At 44.8% G+C, this 27,008-nt stretch overlaps 1 protein-coding gene across 11 annotated transcripts in view; it reads left to right on the top strand.

Annotated features, from left to right (window-relative positions):
* LOC128351998 (transmembrane protein 150A-like) overlaps window positions 1-25,279 on the top strand; it is a 69,354-nt gene extending 44,075 nt beyond the window's left edge. For 9 of the 11 annotated variants that reach the window (XM_053312119.1, XM_053312129.1, XM_053312120.1 and 6 more), the window contains exons 4-6: window positions 1,642-1,709; window positions 7,538-7,665; window positions 10,232-13,038. In XM_053312119.1, coding sequence (XP_053168094.1) covers window positions 1,642-1,709; window positions 7,538-7,665; window positions 10,232-10,750 — 715 coding nt within the window. In that variant the 3' untranslated portion in view covers window positions 10,751-13,038. Of the gene's footprint in view, window positions 1-1,641; window positions 1,710-7,537; window positions 7,666-10,231; window positions 13,039-20,647 lie in introns of those variants that run through there. The other 2 variants (XR_008320164.1, XM_053312123.1) reach the window with 2 other exon arrangements.
* The last annotated feature ends 1,729 nt before the right edge of the window (window positions 25,280-27,008 follow it).

The raw sequence follows: 27,008 nt of genomic DNA, 5'->3' as shown, positions 1-27,008 counted from the left end.
AGGGCAGCCCATGTGGATCTCCATGTGGATCTCCACATGGATCTTGGCCCTCCTGCCCAGCCTAACCCTACTCCTAAGTTTGGCTCTTAGCCGAGGTTAAAGGCGTGAGTGTGCCCTTAACCTGGCTGCTGGGATTGTGAGTCTCCTCGGGCTACAGGCAGCCCGAAGAGACACAGAGACAGGTGCCTAGAGTGCCTGGCTGACGGGGGAATTCCCCAGTGCACCACACTTGTCACGCGGTGCATTTTGGGATTCCCAGAAGCTGGGATGGTCTCTGGAAAGCTGCACGGCTCTCGGGAGCTCAGTTCATGTGTGCGGCTGAGCCACATGGCAAGGAGGTGGTGGGGAGGGCATGGGGATTGTCTGGGGAGAAGGTAAGTTCAGCACAGCCTCCCCACCCCACCCGCTCACTCATTGTGTGAATAGGCTCTCTGTGTTGCAGAGAACTTAAAGGATGGGTTTAGGCAACTGTTTGCCCAGCACCATGTCAGAAACCCACCCTGCCGTTCTTTGAGTCCTATACAGGGGGCAGGGAATTCATAGGAAGTAGGTTAGCAGTCATTCTGTACAATGATTTAGAAAAGCCTATTCCTGTAGAAGCCAGGGTAGGTTTGCTCCCGACAGGGCTGGTCCCACCACTCATCAAGATGACTACCTAGATTGGCATCTTTCTGTAGGGGATAGAGCAGGACAGGGCATGTCTGAAGCAGTCGTGTGAAGAGTGAGGAATGGGCAGGTGAAGAAGCCTTCCTTGGGATTCAGTGTCAAATCCCATGGTCAGTGGCAATACTGCTTAGCATGTATATCATCCTTTGGAACACTCAGGACATGATCTGCGTATTCAGGCTGTTCTCATGAGCAGCCTAACCCAGGCTAGGGCACTTGTATGGAGTGATCTACATTCCCTGATCTGCATGGATCCCAATGCTCCCGCCTCACCTAACCCTACTCCTAAGCCTGGCTCTTAGCCAAGGTTAAAGGTGCGAGCGCACCCTTAACCCAGCTGCTGGGATTATGTGTCTCTTCAGGCTGCACGCAGCCCAAGGAGACAGAGATGGGTGTCTAGAGTGCCTGTCTGATGGAGGAATCCCCCAATACACTGTGTTCATTGCACGGTGCATTGTGGGATTCCCAGAGGCAGAGATGGCCTCCAGAAAGCTGCACATCTCCTAGGAGCACCACTCATGTGTACAACCAAGCTGTGCAGCAAGGAGGTGGCAGGGAGGACACAGAGATCATTTGTGGGGAGGGTAAGTTCAGCACAGCCTTCCAACACCTTCCCCCCACCCCCAGCCTCCTTTCGTGTGAATAGGCTTATTATCTTATTCTTACAACCATATTGGTTGCATATTTTCCCTTGTCAGATACATCAATAATATTATCCCTATTTTGCAGGTGATGGCTGGGTGTGGGGTGGAGGGCTGAGGCTGGCTCAATGTAGCTTGCATAAAGCCACCTAGTGAATTCATGGCAGAGGTCTTAGCCATGACATTATGGTGGATGGGAGGAGGCTGCATCATTCAGGTGAGGGCTGGGACCTCACGGGGTGCAGTATTTGCCTGTGGTACTAAAACAGCCAGAAATGGTCTTGTGGTGCCACAAGATACATTCCCTGATACCTTCTCAATATTTTTCCTACAGCAAGTGTGGCACATTTCCCCCAGAGAGCTGCTTCTTCAGTCTGATCTGCAGCCTGGGTTCATTCATGGGTGAGTCTTTGTCCCTTTGGAAAAGTGAGAATTACTGCCTCATGTGAGTCCAATTGGATCTGGGTTCCCGGCATGGCCGAGTGAGTCAGTCAATCTTTGTTACTGTCTCAGACTAGCAAAAGGTAAAAGCATGTAACATAATCCATGGTGGCTATATTGCCCCAAACGCCCAGAGAAGCGTCATTGCCATTCTAAAATTCTTCCGATCGAAAGGGGGCCAATATGTACCTGCGCCCTTGAGTTATCTGAAGCTTAGTTGATGGCTCCGCTTCTATACAGTGCCCAGCTTAGCCCCTTTTCCAACTTTGCCTCCCTAGAGCTTGTGCAATCCAAATTCCTAAGAGCAGTACTGCAAGTCCCCTGTTGTGTCTCTAACAGTTGCTCTACAATTAGAAGCAGGTTGAGATTATCCCTCCTCCTAATGGGCCTAGCCCCCTCTACATTTACAGACGGCTTCCAAGCCACATGGGAGCGATCTCTATCTGCAAAACGATCCTTCCTTGGACTCTCCCCATCCCACCTACTTTCCTTGGGTAATGAGTGGGCCAGAACACTTACCGGACACTGCATAATGGATGCAGAACACCAAACCGGCCTAGATAGGTCTCTGAACTCTCTTCTCTCCGAAGGTCTAAGGTACATAACAACACCGACTGGATACCTTACACAGCTAAAAGTACCTAACCACAGAAGGGCCTTTACCCTGGGCTCGCTGTGACGCCCTTCACGCGGCTGTCCTTGAAAGAAGATACAGGAAGATTGCTTTCCCGGAACATCTGTGCCCCTGCGACTTGGGACAAGTTGAAACTATTGAGCATGTCCTCCTTTACTGCCTGTCCTACAGAGACATACAAAACACTACTCCCACTACTTGACAGAGGCCAGGAGGCTCAGGGCAATATTGCGTCTCCCTATTACTCTCTGACTATAATCCATCTATAACAGACAATGCTGCCAAGTTGTGCATGGCAGCATGCAGAATTTGCCAGGCTCTGACTGCCAGCAAGAACTAACTTATTTATACAGCACTGCTGCTTTTAAAGTCTTAGTTTGTCCTTACAGATTTTAGCATTGCAGCAATGTATAGCTTATAGCTTTCAACAGCATCTCATAGATTTTAGCCCTACCGTGACTCCATAGTCACATGCTGATGTTTTAATAATTTTATAGCTCCTTTATCTCTTTTTACAGACATTCATAGTTTTAATCTTATAGTAATTTTATACTAACCTTTATCTTTGTGCTAATAAGCATGGACTCTAGGGATGTGCATGAACTGGTTCGGTGGCCCTGTTACAGACCTCCAAACCGGTTTGAAGGAGCGGCAGTTTGGCTGGTTCGACAGCGGGGGGGGGGACCTTTAAGGAGCAGGGAGGGTGCTCTCCCCCCCCCAACCGTGTTTCTCCCACTAGTACTGTCTTAAAAAATGCCCAGCGGGGCGGCAGCGTATCTCCTTGCCACCCACATGCACATGTGCACCGGGGCTGCATGGTGGCATGCTGCCACCCTGCAGGACCGTTTTTTAAGACAGTGCCAGTGGGGGAAACATAATGGTGGGTTTTAAGAGCAGCCTCCCTGCTCCTTAAAGGTCCCCCCCCGCTGTTGAACCAGCCAAACTGCTGGTCATTTGAACTGGTTTGGAGGTCCGTAACAGGGCCTCTGAACCGGTTTGTGCTCATCCCTAGAGTGAAGATCCCACTGGCCGTTGGCGGTTCCATGCACATCCCTAACAGGCTTGAGCCTGAAACGTTTCAGAGACCATTACAGAGGCCTCCGAAATGTTTCGGCCACTGGGGCCATTTTGGCTTTTGGAGGCAGTGGGGGTGTTCCCTTAAGGGTGAGGGAGGGTGCACTTGCCCCTCCCGCTGCATTTCCCCCACCAGCACTCTATTGTATCAAAGCCCCTTGGGGTGGCAGCTTACCACCCTGCTGCCCCGTTGCAGTCCTTGGCCCGAAGCACTGGGTGCACATGCGCTTGTTGCATGCACACATGTGCCCATCTGCCATGCACGTGTGCGCCCATTGCATGTGTGCACAGCAGATGGGCACACATGTGCCTGGTACTTCTGGCCACTTCCAGCCGATGAGGGCAGTGTGGCGGAAGGAAGGTATGCTGCCACCCCGCGGGGCTTTGATACAACAGAGCGCTAGCAGGGAGAATGTGGTGGGAGGGGTAATGGCACCCTACCCCACCCTTAAAGGAACACCCCCGCCGCCTCTGGAACGGTTCCAGGCACATCCCTAATCACTAATAGACTCTATCGGTTTTATCTGCTTTTAATTGCTCTTAATATCACCTGTTACATGCATGGCCTAGTGATATGTGGACAATGGAGAAGGCTGAAGAATGTGGCTGGTGTGGTGCAAGGTTTTTAATGGGGCAGGAGCACCTCAAATACACACCCAAGTTCTCATATTTGGCCTATTGTTGTACTGCCTGAAAACACTGCCTGTCTTAATCTAAACAGTTCTATGGGCAGAACAGTTCATACTTTCTGTCAAATATCTAAGGCTTGTGCCAAGTAAAGCAAAATTTGCTGGCAAATTTGCATAATCCTTTGTGGGGGGAGGGGGTTACGTATTGACCAGCAAAGGTTTAGCTGAGATTTTAATTTTAGGATTTGAAGGGGTTTTATATGTATACATTGTGCAATATCTTTGATTATGGAGTCACATGCTTGGTTTAGAATTATTGCAAACCACTCAAAGCCTGCAGGCTCCAGTGGAATAAAAATCCCAGAAGGGAGGAAACACCCAATATTTGCATGTTAGATTTATAGTAATTATAAAGGAAGAAGTACTGGGGGCAGAGGAATAGGGGAATATGGTAAAGATTTAAGTTGAGAAACATGATTAAAGACCATTAAGCTCCAATTGGAACATTTCCTTTGTGACCTGGAGCTGTTTGTTGATGCTGCCTGTATGTTTTGAAACCGATATCCATAATTCAAGGGGTAGACGCTTCCTTTAAAATAATAATAATAATAATAATAATAATAATAATAATAATAATAAACCTAGAAACACCAAATAAAGAAGAAACAGTGCAATTCTGGGGGAAATTATGGGACAATCCAATAGATTATAATAAAAAAGCAGGCTGGATGAAAGAGGTCAAAAAATGTAACCAACAAATGCAAGACCTAATAATAACACCAGAATTAATAAGTGAAAGAGCAAAGAAAATTAAAAATTGGACTGCGCCAGGCGACGATGAACTGCACGGCTTTTGGCTTAAACACCTAACAAGCCTTCATAAACAACTATCAAAACAGTTCGATCACATTTTGCAAGGAGGTGATATTGAACAATGGCTAACAACTGGGAAAACTCATCTCATCATGAAAGACCCAGCAAAAGGTGCAGTTCCAAGTAATTATAGACCAATAACCTGTCTGCCAACCATGTTCAAATTATTAACTGGCATAACAGCAGATGAAGTAATGCAACACTTATTAACTAACAAACAGCTTCCAGTTGAACAGAAAGGAAATTGCCCAAACACCAGAGGCACAAAAGACCAGCTGCTGATTGACAAAATGATTTTAGAAAACTGCAAGAGAAGAAAAACAAATCTAAGTGTTGCATGGATTGACTACAAAAAGGCCTTCGATTCATTGCCTCACACATGGATACTAAAATGTTTAGAAACAACTGGTGTCAGCAAAAACATTCAGATATTTATTAAAAAAGCAATGAGCATGTGGAGTACACAGTTAACAATCAATGGCGAGACACTTGGACAGGTTAGCATTAGAAGAGGCATTTTCCAAGGGGACTCACTATCCCCTCTGTTGTTTGTAATCGCCATGACCCCACTTTCACAAATACCAAACAAAACAGGCCTCGGATACCAAACATCTAAAACATCAAGTCAAATCAACCATCTGCTGTACATGGACGATCTGAAGTTGTATGGAAAGTCCCAGTCAGAAATTGAATCACTGCTAAACACTGTCTGTATATTCAGTAGTGATATAGCAATGGAGTTTGGACTAGACAAGTGTGCTGCATTAATAATGAAAAGAGGAAAAATAACAAAAACAGAAGGAATAGAACTGCCCAATAGAAGCAAGATCAAGAACCTGGAAGAGAAAGAACATTACAAATACTTGGGCATTCTCCAGGCTGATAACATCGCACACACTGAAGTTAAAAGAAAAATTGGAAGTGAATACATCTGGAGAGTTAGAAAAATCCTCAAGTCCAAACTCAAGGGTGGGAACACCATACAAGCCATAAACACCTGGGCTATACCTGTTATCAGATACAGTGCAGGAATAATAGACTGGACCCAGGCAGAGCTAGAGACGCTGGATCGTAAGACCAGGAAAATCATGACCATCAATCATGCTCTGCACCCCCGCAGTGATGTAGATAGGCTATACCTCCCTCGCAGCTCAGGTGGAAGAGGAATGCTGCAAGTCCATCAAACATTAGAGGAGGAGAAAAGAGGCCTTGAAGAATATATCAAGGACAGTAAAGAAGATGCACTTCAGATGGTCAATAATGCGAAACTATTCAACACCAATGAAACAAAGCAGGCCTACAAGAAAGAACAAGTCAAGAACCGAGCAGAAAAATGGAAAAATAAGCCACTCCATGGTCCATATTTGCACATTATAAGTGGAAAATCAGACATCGCCAAGACCTGGCAATGGCTTAAGAATGGCAACTTGAAGAAAGAAACAGAGGGTTTAATACTGGCTGCACAAGAACAGGCACTAAGAACAAATGCAATAAGAGCAAAAGTCGAAAAATCCACAACAAACAGCAAGTACTGCCTTTGTAAAGAAGCAGGTGAAACCATGGACCACCTGATCAGCTGTTGTCAAAAGATCGCACAGACTGACTACAAACAAATGCATGACAAGGTAGCAGGGATGATACACTGAAACATCTGCAAAAAATACAAGCTACCTGTAGCCAAGAATTGGTGGGACCATAAAATTGAAAAAGTTGAAGAAAATGAAGATGTAAAAATATTATGGGACTTCTGGCTACAAACAGACAAACATCTGCCACACAATACACCAGATATAACTGTAGTTGAGAAGAAAGAAAAACAAGTTAAAATAATCGACATAGCAATACCAGGAGATAGCAGAATAGAAGAAAAAGAAATAGAAAAAATAAGAAAATACAAAGATCTACAAATTGAAATTGAAAGGCTGTGGCAGAAAAAGACCAAAATAATCCCAGTGGTAATTGGCGCCCTGGGTGCAGTTCCAAAAGACCTTGAAGAGCACTTCAACACCATAGGGGCCACAGAAATCACCATCAGCCAATTACAAAAAGCAGCTTTACTGGGAACAGCCTATATTCTGCAACGATATCTATAGCAATTGACAATAAAATTCTGGCATCCCAGGTCCTTGGGAAGGACTCGATGTCTGGATAAAACAAACCAGTCAATAAAACCTGTCTGACTGTGTAAACAAGAAATAATAATAATAACTCTCTCTCTCTCTCTCTCTCTCTCTCTCTCTCTCTCTCTCTCTCTCTCTCTCTCACACACACACACACACACACACACACACACACACACACACACACACACAACACATGCTTGTAGCTCCAATGTGAAACTGGAGACTTCTTCCTGAATGGAATTATAGAAGGCCTACTGTCCTTACTGCTGGTTATCCCCAACAAGGCATTAACTGGCTTTCATTTCCTTGGCAAGAGTACTGAGAGCCCATGTGTGAGGCCTTGATATTCTTGCCATTTTCCTTGTTTCTGGTGGGTCAGGAATGTGGGTCTTGTTTGTAGTGTAAATTTAGACATTTCTGCCAGTGGCTGACACTGATGCTTGTTCTTGCTCCTAGTGATGCTGGTTGGCCTGTTGAGATATGCTCATGTAATTGAGCATTATGGCTCTTCTCTTCTCAACACCTTGGGGCTGGCTACAGGCTGGATTTGTGCAGCTGGCCTCATTATGGTTGGCAACTTTCAGGTAATGCAACTCTTCCACTTATAAAAAGCCTTAAGGCAGGAGAGCAGCTATGGTCCTTGGGGCAGTGAATGTTGCTTGGGGCAGTGAAGCCTTTTGACACTGATGGCTGGCTGTCAGAATGTTTGCAGTCCAGTTTGTGTGGAGGTGGAAACATTTGGCTGGAATTAGTGCATTTAACCCTGCCTTTCTGCCTTTCACACGTACACACCAACAGCAGGAGAGAGATTCAAAAGTGCTTTAATTGGCATATATGACATTACGGCACTTCCAGACAGCGTGTTGAGGCTGTCACAGCCTGTGTGACTGTGTGTGTGGCGCACGTATGTACCAGTTGGGACAATCCTGACTGGTTGGTCTGCTTCTATGCAAATAGGGATGTGGGTGCATGGTCTGCCCCACTCCTGGTGCACTGCTACCTAATCAAAGGATGTCTGGTTGGTCTGAACGAACTACCATCCCACAATTGGGCAACTGGAGGGAACAGGAACATACGTGCTCCCCTTACTGATCCCGTGGCCATAGTGCTGGTTTGCAACCGAATAGTATGACCAAGAAGCAGAACCCAGTGGGGAAGAGCCAAACCTGTTGGCCCCATTAGCCCCCAGCCCATTGGGATTCCTGAAATCTTTGTTCCCTCCTACACAAGTGAATCCTTATTTGTCCCTTGTTTATACTGAGAGGGAAGAACATTATTTATATGTTAGCACAGAGGTCAGCTTCAGTGCATCCCTCTGGAGGCCTTGCCGTTTACTCCTCCCCCATAATAACAAAGAATAGTTTGTTGTTCTTAAAATATTTATGGGAAAATCCTTCTTAAAAATTATGTCTTGGTGGAGTTTGAGGTTGTGCTAATTCCAGCCAGTGACCTGGCCTCCTTCCCTGTAGTTGAAAAGGGCTAAGCATTGGACTGGGAAGCTTCTGTTTGCTGTTACCGGAGGGGCCAGGCAAATTAATGTTGGCTGTGTTTGCTTTCCCTTCATTGCCAGCTATACTTTGGATGTTTGCTGTGTCTGAGGGAAGAGATGCCAAAAGGGGGGGAAATGCTGTGTAAAAAAATGTGTTTGGGCAGCTGCTGCTTTCTTGTAGTGTCTGGTTTTCTCCTCCTGCCTCTGGCTATTCTTAATGGGAATTGAGAGACATTTGTGTAATTGAAGATTAAATCAGCCAAGACTGTCCCATATAAAACCTCTTGGCAGCAAGCTGCCCTTAACCCTGTGACTGGCTGTGAATGATGCTCAGCCTTGGCTGCTGAACATCAGTCAGGAGCAGGAAGCTGCATCACTCCTTTCTTCTGCAGTGAGTTCCAGATACAATCTGGACAGGAGTATTTTTAGTTCTTCCAGGCATCTCATCCCCTTACTGCATCGAGACAGCCAAGCTACTGGGATTGTTGGAGGCACATAGGCAAGGCAGTGGAAAGCTTCAGGGTAGCCAATCTTTGGCGAGGCAGTCTTCTGCTTTGGCAGCATGGCTGCTTTTGTCACAAAGCTAAGAGAGGTGAAGGAGAAAATAATCCCAAAAGGGAGTGCTGAGAATTCTATAGCTGGATCCAAAGACCCCCTAACAGCTTAAAAGCAGGTCTCATCTCTGACAGTGGCCTGTGTTGATGCATGAACCAAGAGATTAATGGACTGACAATGAGGCCAAGAGCAGGATTTTTGTTCAGTGGCTGAGCAAGCTGGGAGTGAGGGAAAGATGCTCGAAGAAACGTCAGCAGCTCTGTTTACCTCTCATGTCACAAACATGCCCCTTGCTTGTTTACTCCTCTCTTTCCCATGTAGTTTGTAATATAGGTTATTGCCCCATTAAAATGAGGATGGGCAAGACTAAATATTCAGTCAACTGGCCATAGCGTATGTTGCCAGCAGTCCCACCTCTATATCTGTAGGAGTAAGCGACAACTAAAAAAATATATATCTTATGCTGTATTAAAGTTAGCGAGCCTGAAAAGATTTTGCTTGCCATGTTTTAAATAGCAAACATGGCTGAAAATCTAAGGGCGGGACAGGAAGTGAAGGCAACAAGAGAGAAGGGAGGATGCCAGAGCAAATCCTGAGCAGAGGCCCCAAAGCTGGATTTTGTCTTTTCATGTAGTAATTCATTCAAAAACATCTATCCTGCTGACAAACGTACTGCCAGGATCCCATGACATCTAACAGCATTAACATCTCTAATACCATGATATCACAACGTATCGTAAGAAGCTAAGCAAGTAAGCATGATAGATATCCGTCCTTATAGGGAGAAGGGGGTCTCAGTGTGGTCGACTTGTTAACGTAAACGTAGCAAGCTCTGCAATCGGGAGGAGAAAACTAGAATAATAGGGAGCAGGTTGGGCCAGACCCTTTATCCTTGATATTTGCTAGGCTTTTACCTGCAGGGAGTGTTTTACGTAGGAGAGCCTTTGAAAACGGCATCCCTCATCCGCCATTCAAAGAGTGGTACAGTGTACTCTGCCAGCCTCAGGATTTTTGGTCCTCATGGTGCTGCATGTGTAGACTGGGTCTGAAACGGGGCCACCAGGGTCTGAACTGGATCCTTAACAGGTTCTGCTTCTCTCTCTTAGGTGGACCATGCGAAAGTGCTACATTACATCGGCGCAGGCGTGGCATTCCCTACCAGCATGCTCTTTTTATTCTTTCAGTCGATTCTGACTTACCGCATGGCAAAATCCAAGGGCCATTACTGGACTGGCCACTTGCGCAGCATCCTTGCAGCCTTGGCCTTCATCACGCTCATTTTCAGTATCCTTTCTGCAGTGAAATGGTTTGGGTCAAAGGAATGTGTCCAGGGCACAGCAGGAGTGATGCGTGAGGGAGAATTAAATAGAACTTGGTTGGGCAAGCTGCAGGGATCATGGGGGCAAGGCCTCCTCAGTTTCAATAGTGCTCTTCATTTATTGGATTGTGGAAGCTTCAGGGACAAACTACCTTTTCCAGTATGGCTGCATGTAATGTCCATTTCTCTGCTGCAGTGTCTCCTTGGGAAGAAGCAATTGGCAAAAGAGAAGCAATGGAAAGAAAATGGGGCTCTTAATCCTTCCTCTGCCCTTCCTCCCCCATTTCCACCTGTATGTTTTCCTTAGTCCATATGTTTCCTCTAGTTGTTGTGAGGGATGGGGGTGAGTTTACATTAGAAAAAGGGTATGTGTAGGGGGAAGGGGTGCAATTCACAGGCCCCCATGGCTGATTTTTAAGAAAATGGAAACAGACAGGAGATCTGATTGCAGATCTCCAGCATCTCACCTAGTTTATGTTTCGCCTCATTCTTTAAAAGCAGAACTCTCCCCAGTACATTATGGGAGATGTGAACATGCAGGCAGTGGCTGGGAAAAGCATCAGTGTTCAAGGACAAGAATCTCATGCTACTTATAGCTCCCTGTGCCACATATACCCACCATTAACATTTTTCTACTGGGTGGCAATGGCATTAGGCTGGGTTTATATAATCTGTATGTGTGGTTATGAATTGGTGGTTGGTACTTCAAATTTGGGAGATGACACCCCATGATCTCTCTCCTTAGGAGTTCTCCTTTTGATTGGGGTTTTCAATACTGCATGGTATCACCTGGTACCACTGTTGTATAACAGGACACAAACACCAGTACTCATAAAAGAAAGACACCAATTTAGCCCCCAAACCGTTACTCCTGTGGCTGTGGGGCAGATGACAAACAGTTAAAGTTCTGGGGGAGGACAGCCAGTTTGTTTGACACATGGGAAAGGCCAGAAAACAGCAACCATTCCTAAAAAAGCACTGTTTAGGGTTACTGCTCCCCCCACCCCCGGCAGGGCATCTGAACCTTTTGACAGCTGCATGACAGGCAGAAGTTCATCAAATGAAACATTCCCCATTATTGCATCTCCATGGTAGGAAAATCTTCCTACTAAATACCTGTTAGGGTGCTTTTTAAGGGCCCAAGAGTTCTGCCAAGAAAAACTGGCAAGCCTACTACGGTTAAAAAACACTCACCCAAATGAATTACATTAGAAACCATGAGTGGGGTGGGAGAGGTCACATTTTTAGTGGTGGCTTTGTGAGCATTCCTGCAAATCCAAATGCTGAGGAGTTTGGCTTTATCTCCAGCAGCACCTGACCTCTCCTCTTTGTTCTGTGCTCCCTGCCCCAATACGTTTGTGTTGCTGAGAGTTACTAAGGCCTTCCTTTTGTTTAATGCTTGGCAGGCATAATTTCCGTAGCAGGGTCTCTCATTTTGAATTTACAGCATGCAGAGGACCTTGGCCCTTCCTCTGTGTTTTGACAGCAACCAAGCCCGCCAAACTCTGTCTACAGATTTGTGTAGACAAAGGCAGAGGGAAGTGGCATTTGGAACTTCCCTGAGGTGGGGAGAGGATCTGTGTACTGATGCTGCATGCTCAGAACCCTCAGCACCTTCCCTCCAATTTATTCCCAGCTAGCGCTTCCCAAGTTCAAGGCTTGAAGGAAATGAAGCAGACACCAGAAGTAAGTAAAGACTTTATAAGTCTACCCACATAGCTGATGCACACATTATTGCCAGCATTTATTAAAGAGAGCCCTCTTGCTCATGAAGATCTCTGAATGAGGCCCTGCATATACATATTTCTACAATGTAAAAGCTAGGCTTGGAGCAGGGCCTTTTTAGTCATAGCACCCAGTTTTGAAATTCATTCTCAAAAGTGAGCCATCTAAGGGACAAACTGGATGTGACAGGGACAGTCATATTTATTTCTGTGTCTGGCCTTTTTAGGGTATGAAGAAGGGGAAGAGTGTGTGTGTCTGCTTTTACAACAAAAGGTATTTGAATCCTTCCCTGCTTTACCTTATCTCACTATGCTCTGTCACATGAAGCACTTTTCTCCTCTGCCTGCTCACTTGCAGTATTGTGGCTGGGCAGGGAGAAAAGGGCCTCCGTGACAGACTGCTAGGAAAGTTCAGCTTCCTTCACCTGTGTGTCCTTTTGGAATAACATGTAGAATTCAGCCTGCTTTATCCATGAATGGAGCAGATACATGGGCAACAAATGTGGCTGCTCCATCACATCCAGTTTGACCTTAAGCCTGGATCCTTAGAGGGCAATGATGTTTTTATTTGGCTGGACTTTGAGGGATAGTTGCATTTTGTACACTTTCCAAATGGCATTTGTCCTCAGTTATTCTAGTAGTTTGGTTTCAAACTTTCAAATGTTTATGTTTTATACCAGTGTATCCTGCTCATCCTTGTCCTTACTGTCTGGCTGACGGTGCTTGTTGTGCAGTATAATGGGGCAGTTCAAGGCGCTTTCCAGATTAAACCCTACCAGTGTCACTATGGATCTGCTAAGTGTCCTTCTGTACTTTCTGTGTTGTGACACCAAAGTCCTTGCACTGACAGCAAGGTGCCGTTCACATTTCCAGTGCCTTATTTTGGATTTACTCTTTGTGTTACAGTGCTCCAACATTGCAAGTCCGTTGCAGAAAAATAGCTGTATTTTCCTGTTGTAGGAGTTTGAGATTCTGGAGATCATTTTCAACGTGATCCTGCCAAGTCGAAGCATTTTACTCCTGTTGTAGCATGTGATCTGGAAAGTGCCCTGTAGAGAGTGGAAAGTGAATGCACTTTAAAGGAGCCATAAGTGTGTGTCTGAGGGAATGACTGTTCAGAGGTGCAGCTAGGTAATTTTGGACCCTAGACCTAATGAGCCCCCACCCCTCCGCAGCAAAATATCCTTTTTGTATACAGGCAGGCCTTGTTATCTGCAGGGGATAGGTTCTTGGTTCATCACTGTGGATAACGAAACCATGGATAACGATAACGATGTTGGGATGTTTATTCAGTGCACATCTGGGGGTTAGGTTCCCCCAGTGGGGCAAGAGAAGAAGAGGAGCGCTGGCCTTTCCCCCCCATGACATCCAGCACTGGACTCGCTCCCCACAGCAGGGATTCCTCCTAAGCGCTGGCCTTTCTCCCTGCCACAGCATGCTAGCTGAACTTCCCCTGTAGAGTGGGGGCCACCAGAGGGCCGATTGCCGGCCACCACTGCCCATGCACTCCTTGAGCGCTGGCCTCTCTCCCCGCAGCAGGAATCAAATGCAACATCCCTGCAGACTGGGGGACCTCTGGAGGCAGGGAGGGCCAACATGAGGAAGATCTTCCTCGGAGAACTGACCCTCATCACTGACTGGCCAGGGCTTCCTTATATATACCCCGCAGGCTTCGTAAGTATCACAAGACCCGGGACTCCTCCCAAATCTCGCACTCACGAGGCCTGGGGGATATATAAGGAAGTCCTGGCCAGTCAGTGATGCAGGGATGTCATGTTCGACTCCTGCTGCAGGGAGAGATGCCAATGCTCGAGAAGTGTATGGGTGGTGGCCGGCGATCGGCTGTCCAGTGGCCTCCACTCTACAGGTGATGTCGCGTTAGCATGGCCTGGCAGGGAGAAAGGCCAGCACGGGATGTTGCATTCGTGGGGGACAGGGAAGGCTAAGACTCCTTTTTCTTTCTACCCTCTCAACAAAAAAACCATGGATAGACGAACCCCTTAACCATAGTTAACAAGGCTCGTCCTCTATTTTTAAACCACAGATATGTGAAACCATGAGTAATGGAATCATGGATAGGGAGGTCCTCCAGCAGCGATATAGGGAGATGCTGAAAGGCATCATCTCATACTGTGCGGGAGATGGCAATGGTACAATTCAACGGCACAACTTTACTTTACCTGTATAGACATTTCTCCACAAACCCACAGATCTGGGCCAGAGTGCATCTTTTAAAAAACCACCAAAAAACTACACAACCCACAAAGGATCCATACATTTTCTGGATCATTCACCACAAATCCACAGATCTGGCCCAGAGTGCATTTGCCAAAAAAAAAAAAAAAAAAAAAAAGGACTATGCAAGCCCCAGTGGACTCACATAGCTTCTTCACCATTCATAAACTAACTGGGATATAACCAGTGTTCTCTCTAATTTTTTTCATCTATGTGCAGAATTAAATCCACAACACATGCCCCTTGCTTCGCAGTTCTCATGCAGACCTTTTGGATCACAAACCAACTTGAGCATAGTGCATTTGCTGTCATTTTTTTTAAAAAGGTGTTTGCTTATTCAGCTGTAACAGTTAGTTCCACTTTCACCAGATGTGAAGTACACTATGGACAGAGATAACACTTTTTGGCAGCTTTACTACAGTAGGGGGGATATTCATTAAAAAATCACAGGATTGACCAATTTCATTGGAATTTTTAAAAACCCCACACAGAATCCTGCCATCCTGGACTACATATGTGCCCAGTTTCAGAACCACTATGCCCAACCATTTTGGAAATGTAAAGGGTTGGGCAAAAATGGAGGTGGGGTGGCATGTTGCAATTTTTAATGAAGGCAAAGGGCAGATTCCTTCACATGGAGGGGAATGATGGTCCAAGGTGGGGCAGGCTGCAGTTCCAGAAGCTTTTGTAATTTTCTGCCATGAAACAAGTCAGTTACAGGATTTTTAAAGAAGTTGTATTTTAAACATTCCAAAAAAAATCATTAAAAATCAATGGATTGACTGATCTGCTTCAAAAATCACTACACAGTCCTGATAACCTTTTCTTCATCTGTGCCAAATTTCAGAACTCTAGGGAAAGCCATTCTGGAAATATAAAAAGGATCCTCTTTTCCCTTGGGGAAAATCATGGGGTCTTTTAGGAGAGTGGACATACAGACCTGGGTCCCCAGGTCTGTGCCTAATGGCACCCCTGTGTATGTTTAAGGCAAAAGGTATATTTTCCATTAGAGGAGTAAAAGCAGCTGCAAGAAGTATTTGCAGCCAGAAAACAGTCTGCATGGGAAAGCCCCTCTTCCCTTCCCCTGCCCGGCACCAGTTTCCCCCATAAAATTGCAGCTTTAGCAGCTGCATTTTATCAAAACAAAAATCATCTTTAAAAAAGAACTGTGGAACCACACATAATTTTTCTGCAAACAAACCATGATGTGGTTATTGCACATCATGGATAACAAACCATGATGTGGCGATTGCTTATAAACTCTCCATAAGGAGTCTGGATGGGGATCTAGTATGCTGTGGAATCGGGGTGTGGGGTAGTGAGATGGGCTTTATCTCCATACTTCCATTTGGTTGTGAGGCCACAGTAATACTTACCAGTTGCATGGCCAAATGCTACAGAGGCCTGGCTCTGCACATGGCTGCAGTGCCCCCACCCCTGGTACATAGTGGGTTAATAAATAGCCATCCCTTTGCAAATGGTCATCAAAATCTACCCTATTATTCTGTGGTAGATGGAGGTTCATTTGAGGTGAAAATGGCAGTTCTTGATTAATGAGCCAGGGACTCAGAATCAAGTTTAACTGATGTTAGAAGATTAAAACAATGAAAACAAATCTGAGTGGAATGCAGTAAATATGAGAGAGGATCAAAGATCGTCACTAGTGGTGAATGAAAATGATGGGGTTCGGGTGAGGAGCTCTTTCCTGACTACAATGCAGGAAAATAATGTTCCTGGTCTATGCACTGTGGAAGGTGAATTCCTGTAAGGGCCTGCAGTCTTTCCTCACCACACCCCATTTTTGACCCTAGTTTCTGAGCTGGAACATTCTTTAAGTCTACTGTGGTGATTAAGGCTGCTTTGTGACCTCAAGGGCATGTCTGCAATGCTCAGGTTGGCCCTTTTCAAGGCTCCTGTGAGTTTATTCAGTGTTTTTGATCCCTCACAAGCAGGGCTGATGTCAGCACCCTGGGAAGCATATCTGGGCAGCTGTCAAGGGCCCAGTGCCTGGAGGGGGACAGTGCTGATGCCTGCCCTGGTCCCCTGAGGAGGATTGGGCCCAGGCAGCAACAAGCTGCTGTCAGCTGAATGGGCTCCCCTCGCCTTCCTGCAATGGCAGGGCAGCAACAGCAAGCTAGCAGTTCTGACCACCATGTCCCTACTACCACCACAATGCTAAATATCATGTTGCGGTGCCACATTATGTTTGTGTTGGGAGGCATGACCTGCTCTCCTCTGCTTTAAAGGGGCTGTGTGCCCTCATTTTTAAAGGGATGTGCCCACAATTCAGACACAGAATCGCATTTGGAGCACATCCCTACCTAGAACACTGAACATGTCTGTTGCAGACATGCAAGTGAGTGTGCATGTGAGAGAGAGAGAGAGAGAGAGAGATGTTTTACCTTTGCCAATTGCCCTTAGTCTAAAAGTAGACCCCCAGCTCTCTGCCTTTATCCATCAATGGGGCAGACATGTGAACCACAAAAATGGCTGCCTCTGCCCCTGTCACATCTAGTCTGGCCCTCAGCCTGATATTGCAAATACACAAAAATAGGGGAAAGGGTAAGTGTGTGAAGAACAGATTAATATATCAACCTGATAGCACATCTTTTCTGTAAATTTGTAACAATGGGGCCTAAGTTGTTCCAGTTCAGCACCTCTCTAAAATATCCATGAATAATTAACTTGGAGGATGTGTGGGTCAGATGCAGAGAAAGAAGGCGGTGCACAGGCCCTAGACTCACAATAAATAGGGTGTGTGTTTAGGCTTTTGCATTTCTGTGTTCTATTGTTTTCTTTTTAATTTTTTTTACTTTATTTGGAGAAGAGAGCTGGTCTTGTGGTAGCAAGCATGACTTGTCCTTAGCTAAGCAGGGTCTGCCCTGGTTGCATATGAATGGGAGACTAGAAGTGTGAGCACTGTAAGATATTCCCCTCGGGATGGAGCCGCCCTGGGAAGATCAGAAGGTTTCAAGTTCCGTTTCTGCCTACAATCTTGGCGAAGCCGCTGCCAGTCTGTGAAGACAATACTGAGCTAGATAGACCAATGGTCTGACTCACTATATGGCAGCTTTCTATGTTCCTAATGATATGTTTCCCAGGGGATGTTGTATGTGTACTCCCCAACCTTTCATTACAGATCAGTGTTGTGAATGCTGCGACTGGAAGAGGAAGCAAGGTGGATTTGAGCTGTAAATCCCTGTCCTAGACATAGTGAGGAGATCAGATTAGAGTGGTTCTGTTTCCCCATCCTTTGTGTGGAGGTGGCTTCCGCACTGGGACGCTTTAGCACTCCTGAGGCAGTGCTTTTCCACAATAAGGAGAAAACAGAATTAAAATGGTGGTTCCACAACGCACTTCATATACTATTATATTGCCTGTTTAAAACAAACCAAACCAACAGTCATGCTTGTTCCCGTAGGCAAGGTCTTATGTATGTTTGCTCAGAAGTAAGCCTCATTCTGTTCACTGAGGATCTACTCCTTCCATTAGCAAAGGTCTCCCCACTTTCCCCAGCAGTGCACAACAGGTCTGGCCTGCCGGTATGCCGTTAGGTAGCATATTGGCAGGGGGCAGTTGCCCTGCACTCCCTGGCCACCTTGATTGGCTGCCTCCCCTTGCCTCTGGTCAGTGCTCCCACCACTGCTCCTCTTCCCTGCACTTTCTGCTGGATTTTGAAAAGTATCGTATTTTCGCAAATATACCCTGCACACTGGTAATTTGCAGGAAATTAGCATATACTTTTTTTAAACCCTGCATAGCCCACACCTGTGTGTTCCCTGCATTGGCATAGGTAATCTGCAAACCAACTCTGTGAGGAAACTGGAGGGGTGGACTGAAGACAACGGTTCTATCAATGAAGGAAGGGAGGGAGGAGGGAATGAGTGAGCATGCACCCTGGGAAGACGGAACTCAGGTGACAGCAGCACCAAGGGGAGAGAGGACAGAGCAGGCGAACTCAAATGGCATGAACAGCAGCCTTGCTGTAGGAAAGAGAGAGGGAGATGTGGACAACCACACCCGATCATTGCTTGCAGAAGCAGCACCGCCACCATCATCACTCATTTCAAAGAACTATACCGCTCACTTCTGTATTTTTGCAGAGGAAAGAAAGAGGTGGCGGGTGGGCAGGTGGGGCAGGAAGGTTGAGGGAGGAGCAAAAATAATTTTGTATAACCCGCACCCACTTACATCCCTGCACCCCACCTTGTGAGAATCAAAAAACTTGGCAGAGAACTTGAGCCAGTCCTGATGTCCACTGTTGATTCTTCTTCCCCACCCATGTTAAGAACATAATGGTATGGAGAGGCATAAGAACAATCCTGCTGGATCAGTCCCAAGGCCTATCTAATCCAGCATCCTGTTTCACATCGTGGCCCACCAGATGCCTCTGGAGAGCCCACAGGCAAGAGGTGAGGGCAAGCCCTCTCCCCTGCTATTGCAAATGGTATTGAGCCATCTTGCCTCTGAGGCTGGAGGTAGCCTATAGCCACCAGACTAGTAGCCATTGCTAGACTTGTCCTCCATGTTACCCCTCTCCCCCAACATTGTAGTGCCCTGTCCTGTGCCCAGCACCTCCTTAATGCTGGTGCCTGTCATTCAAGAGCCTGTTTGTGGGCGAGAAGAAGAATACTTCTCCTGTATTCTGGCCACCCTTGGTTCTACCAGCTTGCACAGGCCTACCTATATGGTCTGGCCACCCTTGGTTCTACCGTTCTCCTTGAGAACCCCCAGAGAGGCTATATTTCATGCTGGGTATGCTGTATGTAGGGATGTGCAAGGAAACAGTTTGCCTGGTTCAGTTCAAATCCAGACTGGTCTGGCTTTGGGCTTGGATGGACTGGGTGTGGCCTAGTTCGGTCAAACCAGTTCGCGGGCAGGTTCGGGGGGTATACTTGTAAAGGGGAATCCAGTGAGGATTCCCCTTTACAAGTTAAGGGGGATTCTTCAACATAAGGTGGGTGGGGAGCAAAAGTACCTTTAATTCAAAGCCCACGGTGGAGATTCACCAGAGGTGGTGGCGGGTGGTGGCAGGGGCTCCTCCAAACCCCCCACTGGCCTCCCGAATGACGTCCAGGCCTCTGCACTTGTGCGGAGGCCATCTTTGTAACTTTCACATATGTGCAGAGGCTATTTGCGGCACTACGCAAATTGCGTGGTGTCACAAATAGCCTCTGCACATGCATGGAGGTCACAAAAATTGTGTCTGTGTGTGTGCAGGGTCCCAAACCAGCCCACAGACAGCCTGGGCTGTCATTTGGAAGGCCGGCGGAGGGCTTGGGGGAGCTGCCACCTCCACCTCCAGAGACTCACCACCACCCCGGGCTTTAAATTTTTAGATTTTTAAATACTTTTGCTCCCACCCCCACCTTATGTTAGGGATTACCCCTTTATTTGCCTTTTGCTAGGGATTCCCCTTTAAAAGTGTACCTGAACCAGTTCTTAGAACTGGGGGCCAGTCCATTCGAATGTTGACCCTCCCAAACCAGGCCGGTTCGAAGTCCAGCACAGCTTGAATTGAGCCAGCTTGCACATGCCTACCTATACGGACTGCATTAAACACAAGGCGTGTAAAGCCAGCAACTGCTGTTTGCCTATGTTCAGAAGGTGATTATTTTAACCCCTTTAATCTTGATTATTGTTACAATTGACTAGAACTTTTCAAAATGGGGATGTGATTTAAGAAAAGATACCCTGGCTTCTTAAGCAATCAGTTGATCCAATAATTTATTTCCCAAGGGTATGCAGAACATAAATGTATCCTATAGAACAGTTTAAAAAATAGGACAATTGGCATTAAAACATTACACATATCAGGGACTGGCTGTACTTGCACATAGGGAGGGAATTGCCTGGGAGAAAACTGAACAGCACATAGCAATAAGCACATCCTCATGGACAGCAGTTGTCACATGTCAGGTTCTAGTGCTACTGATGCTCCAATTTCTACTGCTGGATCTGCCTCCCTGCACTACATCCTTTAATTCAAAGTAGCTTTGTGAGAATGTGTATGTATCTCGGAGAAGAAGTGCGCATGTGCCAAGTTATAAGCCAGATCAATACATAAAAATATTTTTCCAGTGTTTTGTGATGATGCTTAAGATTGCTGGCCAGATTTCAAATCCAGTCACCCATCTCTAGTTGGGATGTACTTGTTATGACTCCCTGTCACTACCCCCTGTTGCTTCTTTATAGTTGTGGAAACCTTTCAACACTTGTTTACCTTAACTCTGGTGCCCCCATGTGGTGTATTTTTCATCCAGCAAAGCTTCGTCCTTCAACACCTGGCTGCTCTCTGTGAATGGATGTTTATCATCAACGTCCTTGTCTTTTATGGCACCTTCACTGCTGAATTTGGAGCCATTTCCACAGACACCTTCCTGGTTCTTCTGAAAGCTGGGCGGACTTCCAAAAGTTACCAAGTGGATGGTAGCACACCAAGCATGTCACATGTTCACAGCCAGTTGGAGAACCTGACTATGACGTGAGATGATTTCTGGGACATAAATGCCTCGTATACAAGAACCAGGATAAGCTGTGCTTCCTGGTATTTTTTTAACAAGGCCAAGAGAGGAAAAGCAGAAACACAAAACAAAAAGAACATTAGCTTGAACATGCCTAAGAATCAGATCACTTATATTTATTTTTTTTATAAGCTATGCTAACAGTGACTTGGCTGTTCTGCCTAAAGATGCACCAACACCACAGTACCACCAGTGGCCTTTATGGAACAAGATACCCTCACCCCGGCATCAAAGCCTCTCCACCCACCCCTAAGCCTCTGCAAAAGGAAGGGTGAGAAGATGGGAAATGGTAATACTGAGCAGTATGGGCAGAATATCTGTTGTGAGACTAAAGAGAGGCCTGTAGTGGGAGAGCTGTCATAGCTCAGTGGTTGGGCGCATGTTGTGATCCATGGCAATTCTAGTTAAGAGTCTCAAGTACCTTAGTGGGAAGAAAATTCTTGCCTTCGAATCAAGGAAGCTGAGACCAACCGCAACCATGGACTTTGGGCATGCCTAGAAAAAAATGGGACTTGCGCTCCTGGGACTTTAGGACACAGACAATTACCTGGTATTAGCTACCCTATAAAAAGGAATAGCCTTTTCCTCCAAGGAGAGGACACTGGCTGGCATTCTGACTAAGTTTACTTGAGGAAGTCTCATTGAAATTAAAAGGACAAGTTTGTTTAGTCAGGATGTGAGCCACTCTCTTTAAAGTGGCCTTAATTTCTTAGGGACCATTTGCTAAGTAACTTCTGTCCATTTTATTCAAGCTTCATTTTATGTTAGGTAAGAGTGTCCCAGATGAGTTGGTGCCTGACTGCGTCTCAGAAGAGTCTAGCTCAAGATGAGGTTTATCCCCAGAACTCGCTGCATTACAACAGCATCATTTGCGTTCTAAGGTTCATTTTTATAGCTCACTGGAAGGATCTTCTACAGTCTAATTTGATCACTTTGGTGCTAGCTAAGGAGCTGAGCCATTCAACATTTGAGTTCAGTTCTAGTTTAAGTTAATCAGTTCTGCCCCCATAGTTCAGACACTGACATGCTGAGGAAACTTTAACTTGTCCTTTTAATTTCAATGGGACTACTTTGGGTAATTTTCCTCAGCATATCTGCCACTCAATTTAAAAAGTTGTTCAATAACCAGTTCAGACACTCTGAACCCGTTTAGATACATTTTATGCAGAGTAACCTCAATCTCTTGTGTGCAATGTCATGCCATAAAAATGAATATAATAGCTGTTTAATTGAGGAAACATATTTGTTTTTAAATCTATTTTTGCATTTTAAAAGTTTTTAGAATAAGATATGACAGATAAAAAGAGGAAAATAAAACATTAATTCTACAATTGAGAGATGACTGCCTGATTATTGAACCACTTATTTTGAACTGGTTACCAGAGGCGTATCTAGGGAAAATAGCGCCTAGGGCAAGCACTGAAATTGCGCCCCCTGTCCAGACATCTGACACCCATCTTTCAGATAACTTCACCATAATATCAGCTGAAAAATACAAGTCAAGCTTGTTAGTCTTTTAATATTTCAAAAACTATTTAGCAGTGCACATAGCCAGACCAAAAAATGCTGGAAAACTACAAATTTCAGTATGTGGGGGCTCATGAAATACCCAAATACTATGTGGAGGTATACTTGGAAAACTAAACAGAAGTGCCTGTCTAATTCTCTACTATGCACTGTAGCATCACTATTACATAAATTTTAAAAATAAATGGAGAATTTGACTTTTCCCAGATACTCTGAAAATAATTAAAGGATATGCAGAGTAAACTGGGTCACTGCTTGGAATATATTCTAGTATTTCAGAAAGACAGTCAAAATGAGAGAAAGAGACTCCCAGTGGGCCTTAATACTAAGAATTTCACACTGATTCAAAGACAAACTCATAATTAATAGTCATATTATTAAGACATCACATTTAACTCACTTATCACAAGAAGCAAAGAGCAAATGAATACAATCCTAGCTCATAATCTTCTGCTCAGTATTCACAAGCCCTGATTGTATTGCTATGTGTACTGTGACTTATATTAATTTAGTATTATTTTTACCTGTAGCCCCTTCGGGGGGCTTCCTAAGGGCCATATGTAGGGGGTCTACAAAGGTTCACCCTCCCCCCACTGGCATCTAGGGCCTCGCAGGGACCATTTGAATATGTGCAGTGGCCATTTTAAAAAAATGGCCGCTGAAAACAAAATGGCCTCTGCGCATGCTCAAATGGCCTCTGTGAGGCCTGGCATGGCCTAGGGCCTCACAGGCCATTTGAGCATGCACGGTGGCCATTTTGTTTTTGGCAGCCATTTTAAAAAAATTCTAAATTTTAAAAAATGGCACCCCCCTTCAAGTGGCACCCAGGGCATGTGCCCTGCCTGCCCCATCCTAGATACGCCCCTGCTGGTTACCACTTTTTGTGTTGAGTGGTTTGGGCAAATTTTAGCTTCAAGTTCAATTCCAATTCACTACAAAAACCTCTCTGAACTGGTTCTTGGATTTGGGTCCAGGCTTGGTTAGACTCCCTGATGCTGGCTGTGTCCCTTGTTGGAGTCTTAGGGTAGCCTAAACCACCTATTTAGCTGTCCTTAAAGATGCCACCCTTTCCCTCCTGTACTGGGTGCTAGCAACAGTTGCTTCATCCAAAGACCTCAGCAGGGATTGCCTTCCTGGTTTTCTTTGCTTTTGCTTTCACCTCCAAAGAGTTCAAAGCACTTTTGAATTTCTTACAGTTTTTGGATTTCATGAGTGGGTTTCTTGTTTTTGGGGATAGAGGTAGAAAATTTTGCAGGCCTAGGAAGCCAAAATGGTGCCTTCAGAACAACCAAGGAAACACATCAGATCCTGGATTCTGATCTTGTGGAGTCATACAAGGTCATCCTTCACCTAGTGCTTTACTCCCTGTGGAAGTGCCTTTAACATGCTAATCAGTGTTCCATTCAGGAATTCATTGAGACTGTTTCTGGAATCTGTGCCATTTTTCCTGTGGTGACCATATCTGTGCCTTCTTTGATTATTCAGGCAGGGTTTCTGAAGCCTGCTTCTCATGTTGCTTTCTCTTGAATAGATTTGAAGGATATACACATGGAAGATGCAATGAAATGAGCAAAGGCGGGTGTCTGTGTGTAGATCTTTGGAACAGTCAGATCAATGATATTCAAAACTTCCCCAAAAGTGATTGACAGAACATGTGTCCAAGGGCCAGTTCTCACATTGCTGGATTTCTGTGCAATTGCAGTGGAAAGGGTCCACTGGCATGAAAAGTAATCATGTTATTGGCCCCTCCAACATGTTCTCCCACTATGTTTTCATACCTGGAGTGGCATGAAAAGGAGCCACATGGGGATGGTAAGCCCCTTGTTCCTGTAACGAGAACCAGCTGAGAGTAGTTGGTAGTTACAAAGGCAAGCATATTTGGGCATTTTGCTGATATGTTCTTGCACTAGAATGAGTAAGGCAAAGCAGCTTCACTTTCTTACAGCAATGTGTATCAATGCTAAAGACAAGACCAAAGTATGTTAATCTTTCCTAATATGTTGCTGAATTAATCTAGGAGCCATTCTAGGTGCATTTCCCCCTGTTATCCCTATACTTGTGGCTAACCTTGGTCTTATGCTGATAGTATATTTTATCCCTGCATAATGACAGGGATTAGGATTGCTGCTGTGCAGTCAGATAAATAGGTGTGTGCTGCTATCATTGTGGTTAAGGGGAATACATTTTTTTAAAGGAGCAAAGAAAAAGCTCTAAAATCTTGACACCAAAAAATTATAAAGGGCTACATGAGTGAGACTACATGAGTGCTTGAGCATTACAACAGGCAGATAGATAGCATCTAAAGATTTTTTTTAAAGAAATAATGAATAAAATGTTTTTGGACATCTACAGAATGATGGGGGAAGAAGTGCATCATGCCACCAGTTATGTTTCAGAACTACTGACATGATGTAATGCAACCACATTCAACATAGTACTCATTATTTGAAGTGACACACTAGCTTGGGGAAAACTGCATGTGCCCAGCAGTGACAAGATAAGTGCTGGGGAAATGGAATATCATAACAGGAACCTCAACTTGGAAAAATACTTCTGAACCCCATGTAACAACTGAACTAATTATTTCACACCCTCAAAAAACAAAACCCTGTATCATTGGGAAGAGTCCTAGTGACCTTTTAGAGAACTTTAAAGGGGAAGGGTATTGATGAAGCTGAAATCTTTTTTCCTCTTGTCAGTTGCTTTATGTGCATAGCTGATTTTGCATCTATTGAATTGCACAAGCTTTAGAGAGGAGCATTCTGAATATTTTATACATGTAATATATAAAATGAATGTGCAATACCTTAAAGCATCTTTGTGGTATATTCTGTTTGTCTTTCTTCTGCCCTATCCCACAACCCACTAAGAGAATGGGGTGATTAAAGAACGGAGCAAATTGCTTTGAAGAAGAGTGGAATAATGGAGGAAAGGTTACTCTTTCATCCTACAGCATCACTCACTCCCCTTATCTTAAAAGGTAGCTGCTTGTGGTTGTTAATTAAAAGTAAAAAGAAAAAAATCAGTGGGAGGGATTGATCAGAGGTCCCTTGCTTCATGTCCAGTTTAGCCCACCTGATAATATGATTTAGAATTAAACAGCAGAGAATGTAGGGCAGATAGCTTTTTAAAAAATAAAGAAATATTTACCTAAATTCAAGCACCAAGGATTCACTGTGCAACAAGGTGCTAGGAAGATCACCTTCTACAGCCTGTCTCCTTCCACTCAGATATAGAAAACCTTCCTCCTGGATTTCTGGACTCTGCAATTCCCAATGCTGGAAGTGATCAAGAAACTAAAACTTTTAAAAGACTTCACGCTAGAATGGTCAGTGACTACTATATTAAACCTTTGGAGCAAAACAGTTGCACTGACTGCCAGTATGTTTCCAGGCAAAACACAAAGTGTTGATAATTACCTTTAAAGCCCTAAATGCTGGGGGTGGGGATGGAACTGGCCTGCTCGAACCTTAAACAAGGTGGGTATTAGGATTGGGTAGATGCAACATAAGGCCCCATTTGTTCCCTCTGATCACCACTTAGGAAAAAATATTCAAAATGGCCTGGAGTTCCAGGAGGTTGAGCTACAAGGACCTATTAAATATTGAGGGTTCTTGAGCCAGAGTGTCAATTGATTTCAAAAGAAGGAGGAAAAGTAGTAAGTGCAGGGTGCAAGAGGTAAATTGCCAGCTTATGATAAATATCTGGGGGCAGGGTGGGATAGAGTTGAGGGGATATGTGCCATGAGGTTAAAAAGTCCCCATTTTATAGCTGCTTCCCTCATAAACATGAAGTAATCTTAATTTGTTTTAACCAAGACTTTATTCAGAATCATCATCATCATCATCATCCTTTATTTCGGTCATTGACCAGAAACATTATCACACACAGCAGAACGTAATTTACATAAAATATAACAAAATTTAGCCACTGTATTGGAATATTTATAATTAAAATTTGACAATAAAATTTTTAAGAGAGACTCATCTGAATAACCAGGAAACATCACAAGATAAGGCAAAATAAGTGTTAATTGATCATTCTTGTAGAGGTCACAATGTAAAATAGCATGTTCTGTAGTCTCGATATTGCCAGACCCACAAGGGCAAAGTCGGGATGCATAAGGAACCCCCCTAAACCTCCCTTGAAGCACTGCTGTAGGGAGCGCATTTAATTGAGCTAAACATAGCGCCCGCCTAAACTTGGGAAAGGAAATATTACTTAGGTATGCAGCGGGTTTTGTGTTAAAATGCTGATCTCCAAGGTAAACACCTTTTGGGATTTTGGCAACTTCTAACTGTAAATCAGTGTCAGAAATACATTGTATAACAGACTTCCTAGCACAATCGTAGCCCAAACTGATAAGCATATCCAGTGAAAACCCATAGAGTTGGGATTTTATTTTAACAAGACGCTTCCAGGTAGAATCAAAATTGTCAGTTAATACCAAGAGGGCAAGTCCAGATTGAGATAAGACTAATTTTAACCAAAATGCAAAAATGCATTTCCAATACTCTGCTTCCAGGGAGCCAAGGCCCACCTCGCACCTAATGAC

Source organism: Hemicordylus capensis, chromosome 3 (genome assembly GCF_027244095.1).
Source record: "Hemicordylus capensis ecotype Gifberg chromosome 3, rHemCap1.1.pri, whole genome shotgun sequence".
NCBI classification, from domain to species: domain Eukaryota; kingdom Metazoa; phylum Chordata; class Lepidosauria; order Squamata; family Cordylidae; genus Hemicordylus; species Hemicordylus capensis.
This window is presented reverse-complemented; position numbering and strand designations above follow the sequence as displayed.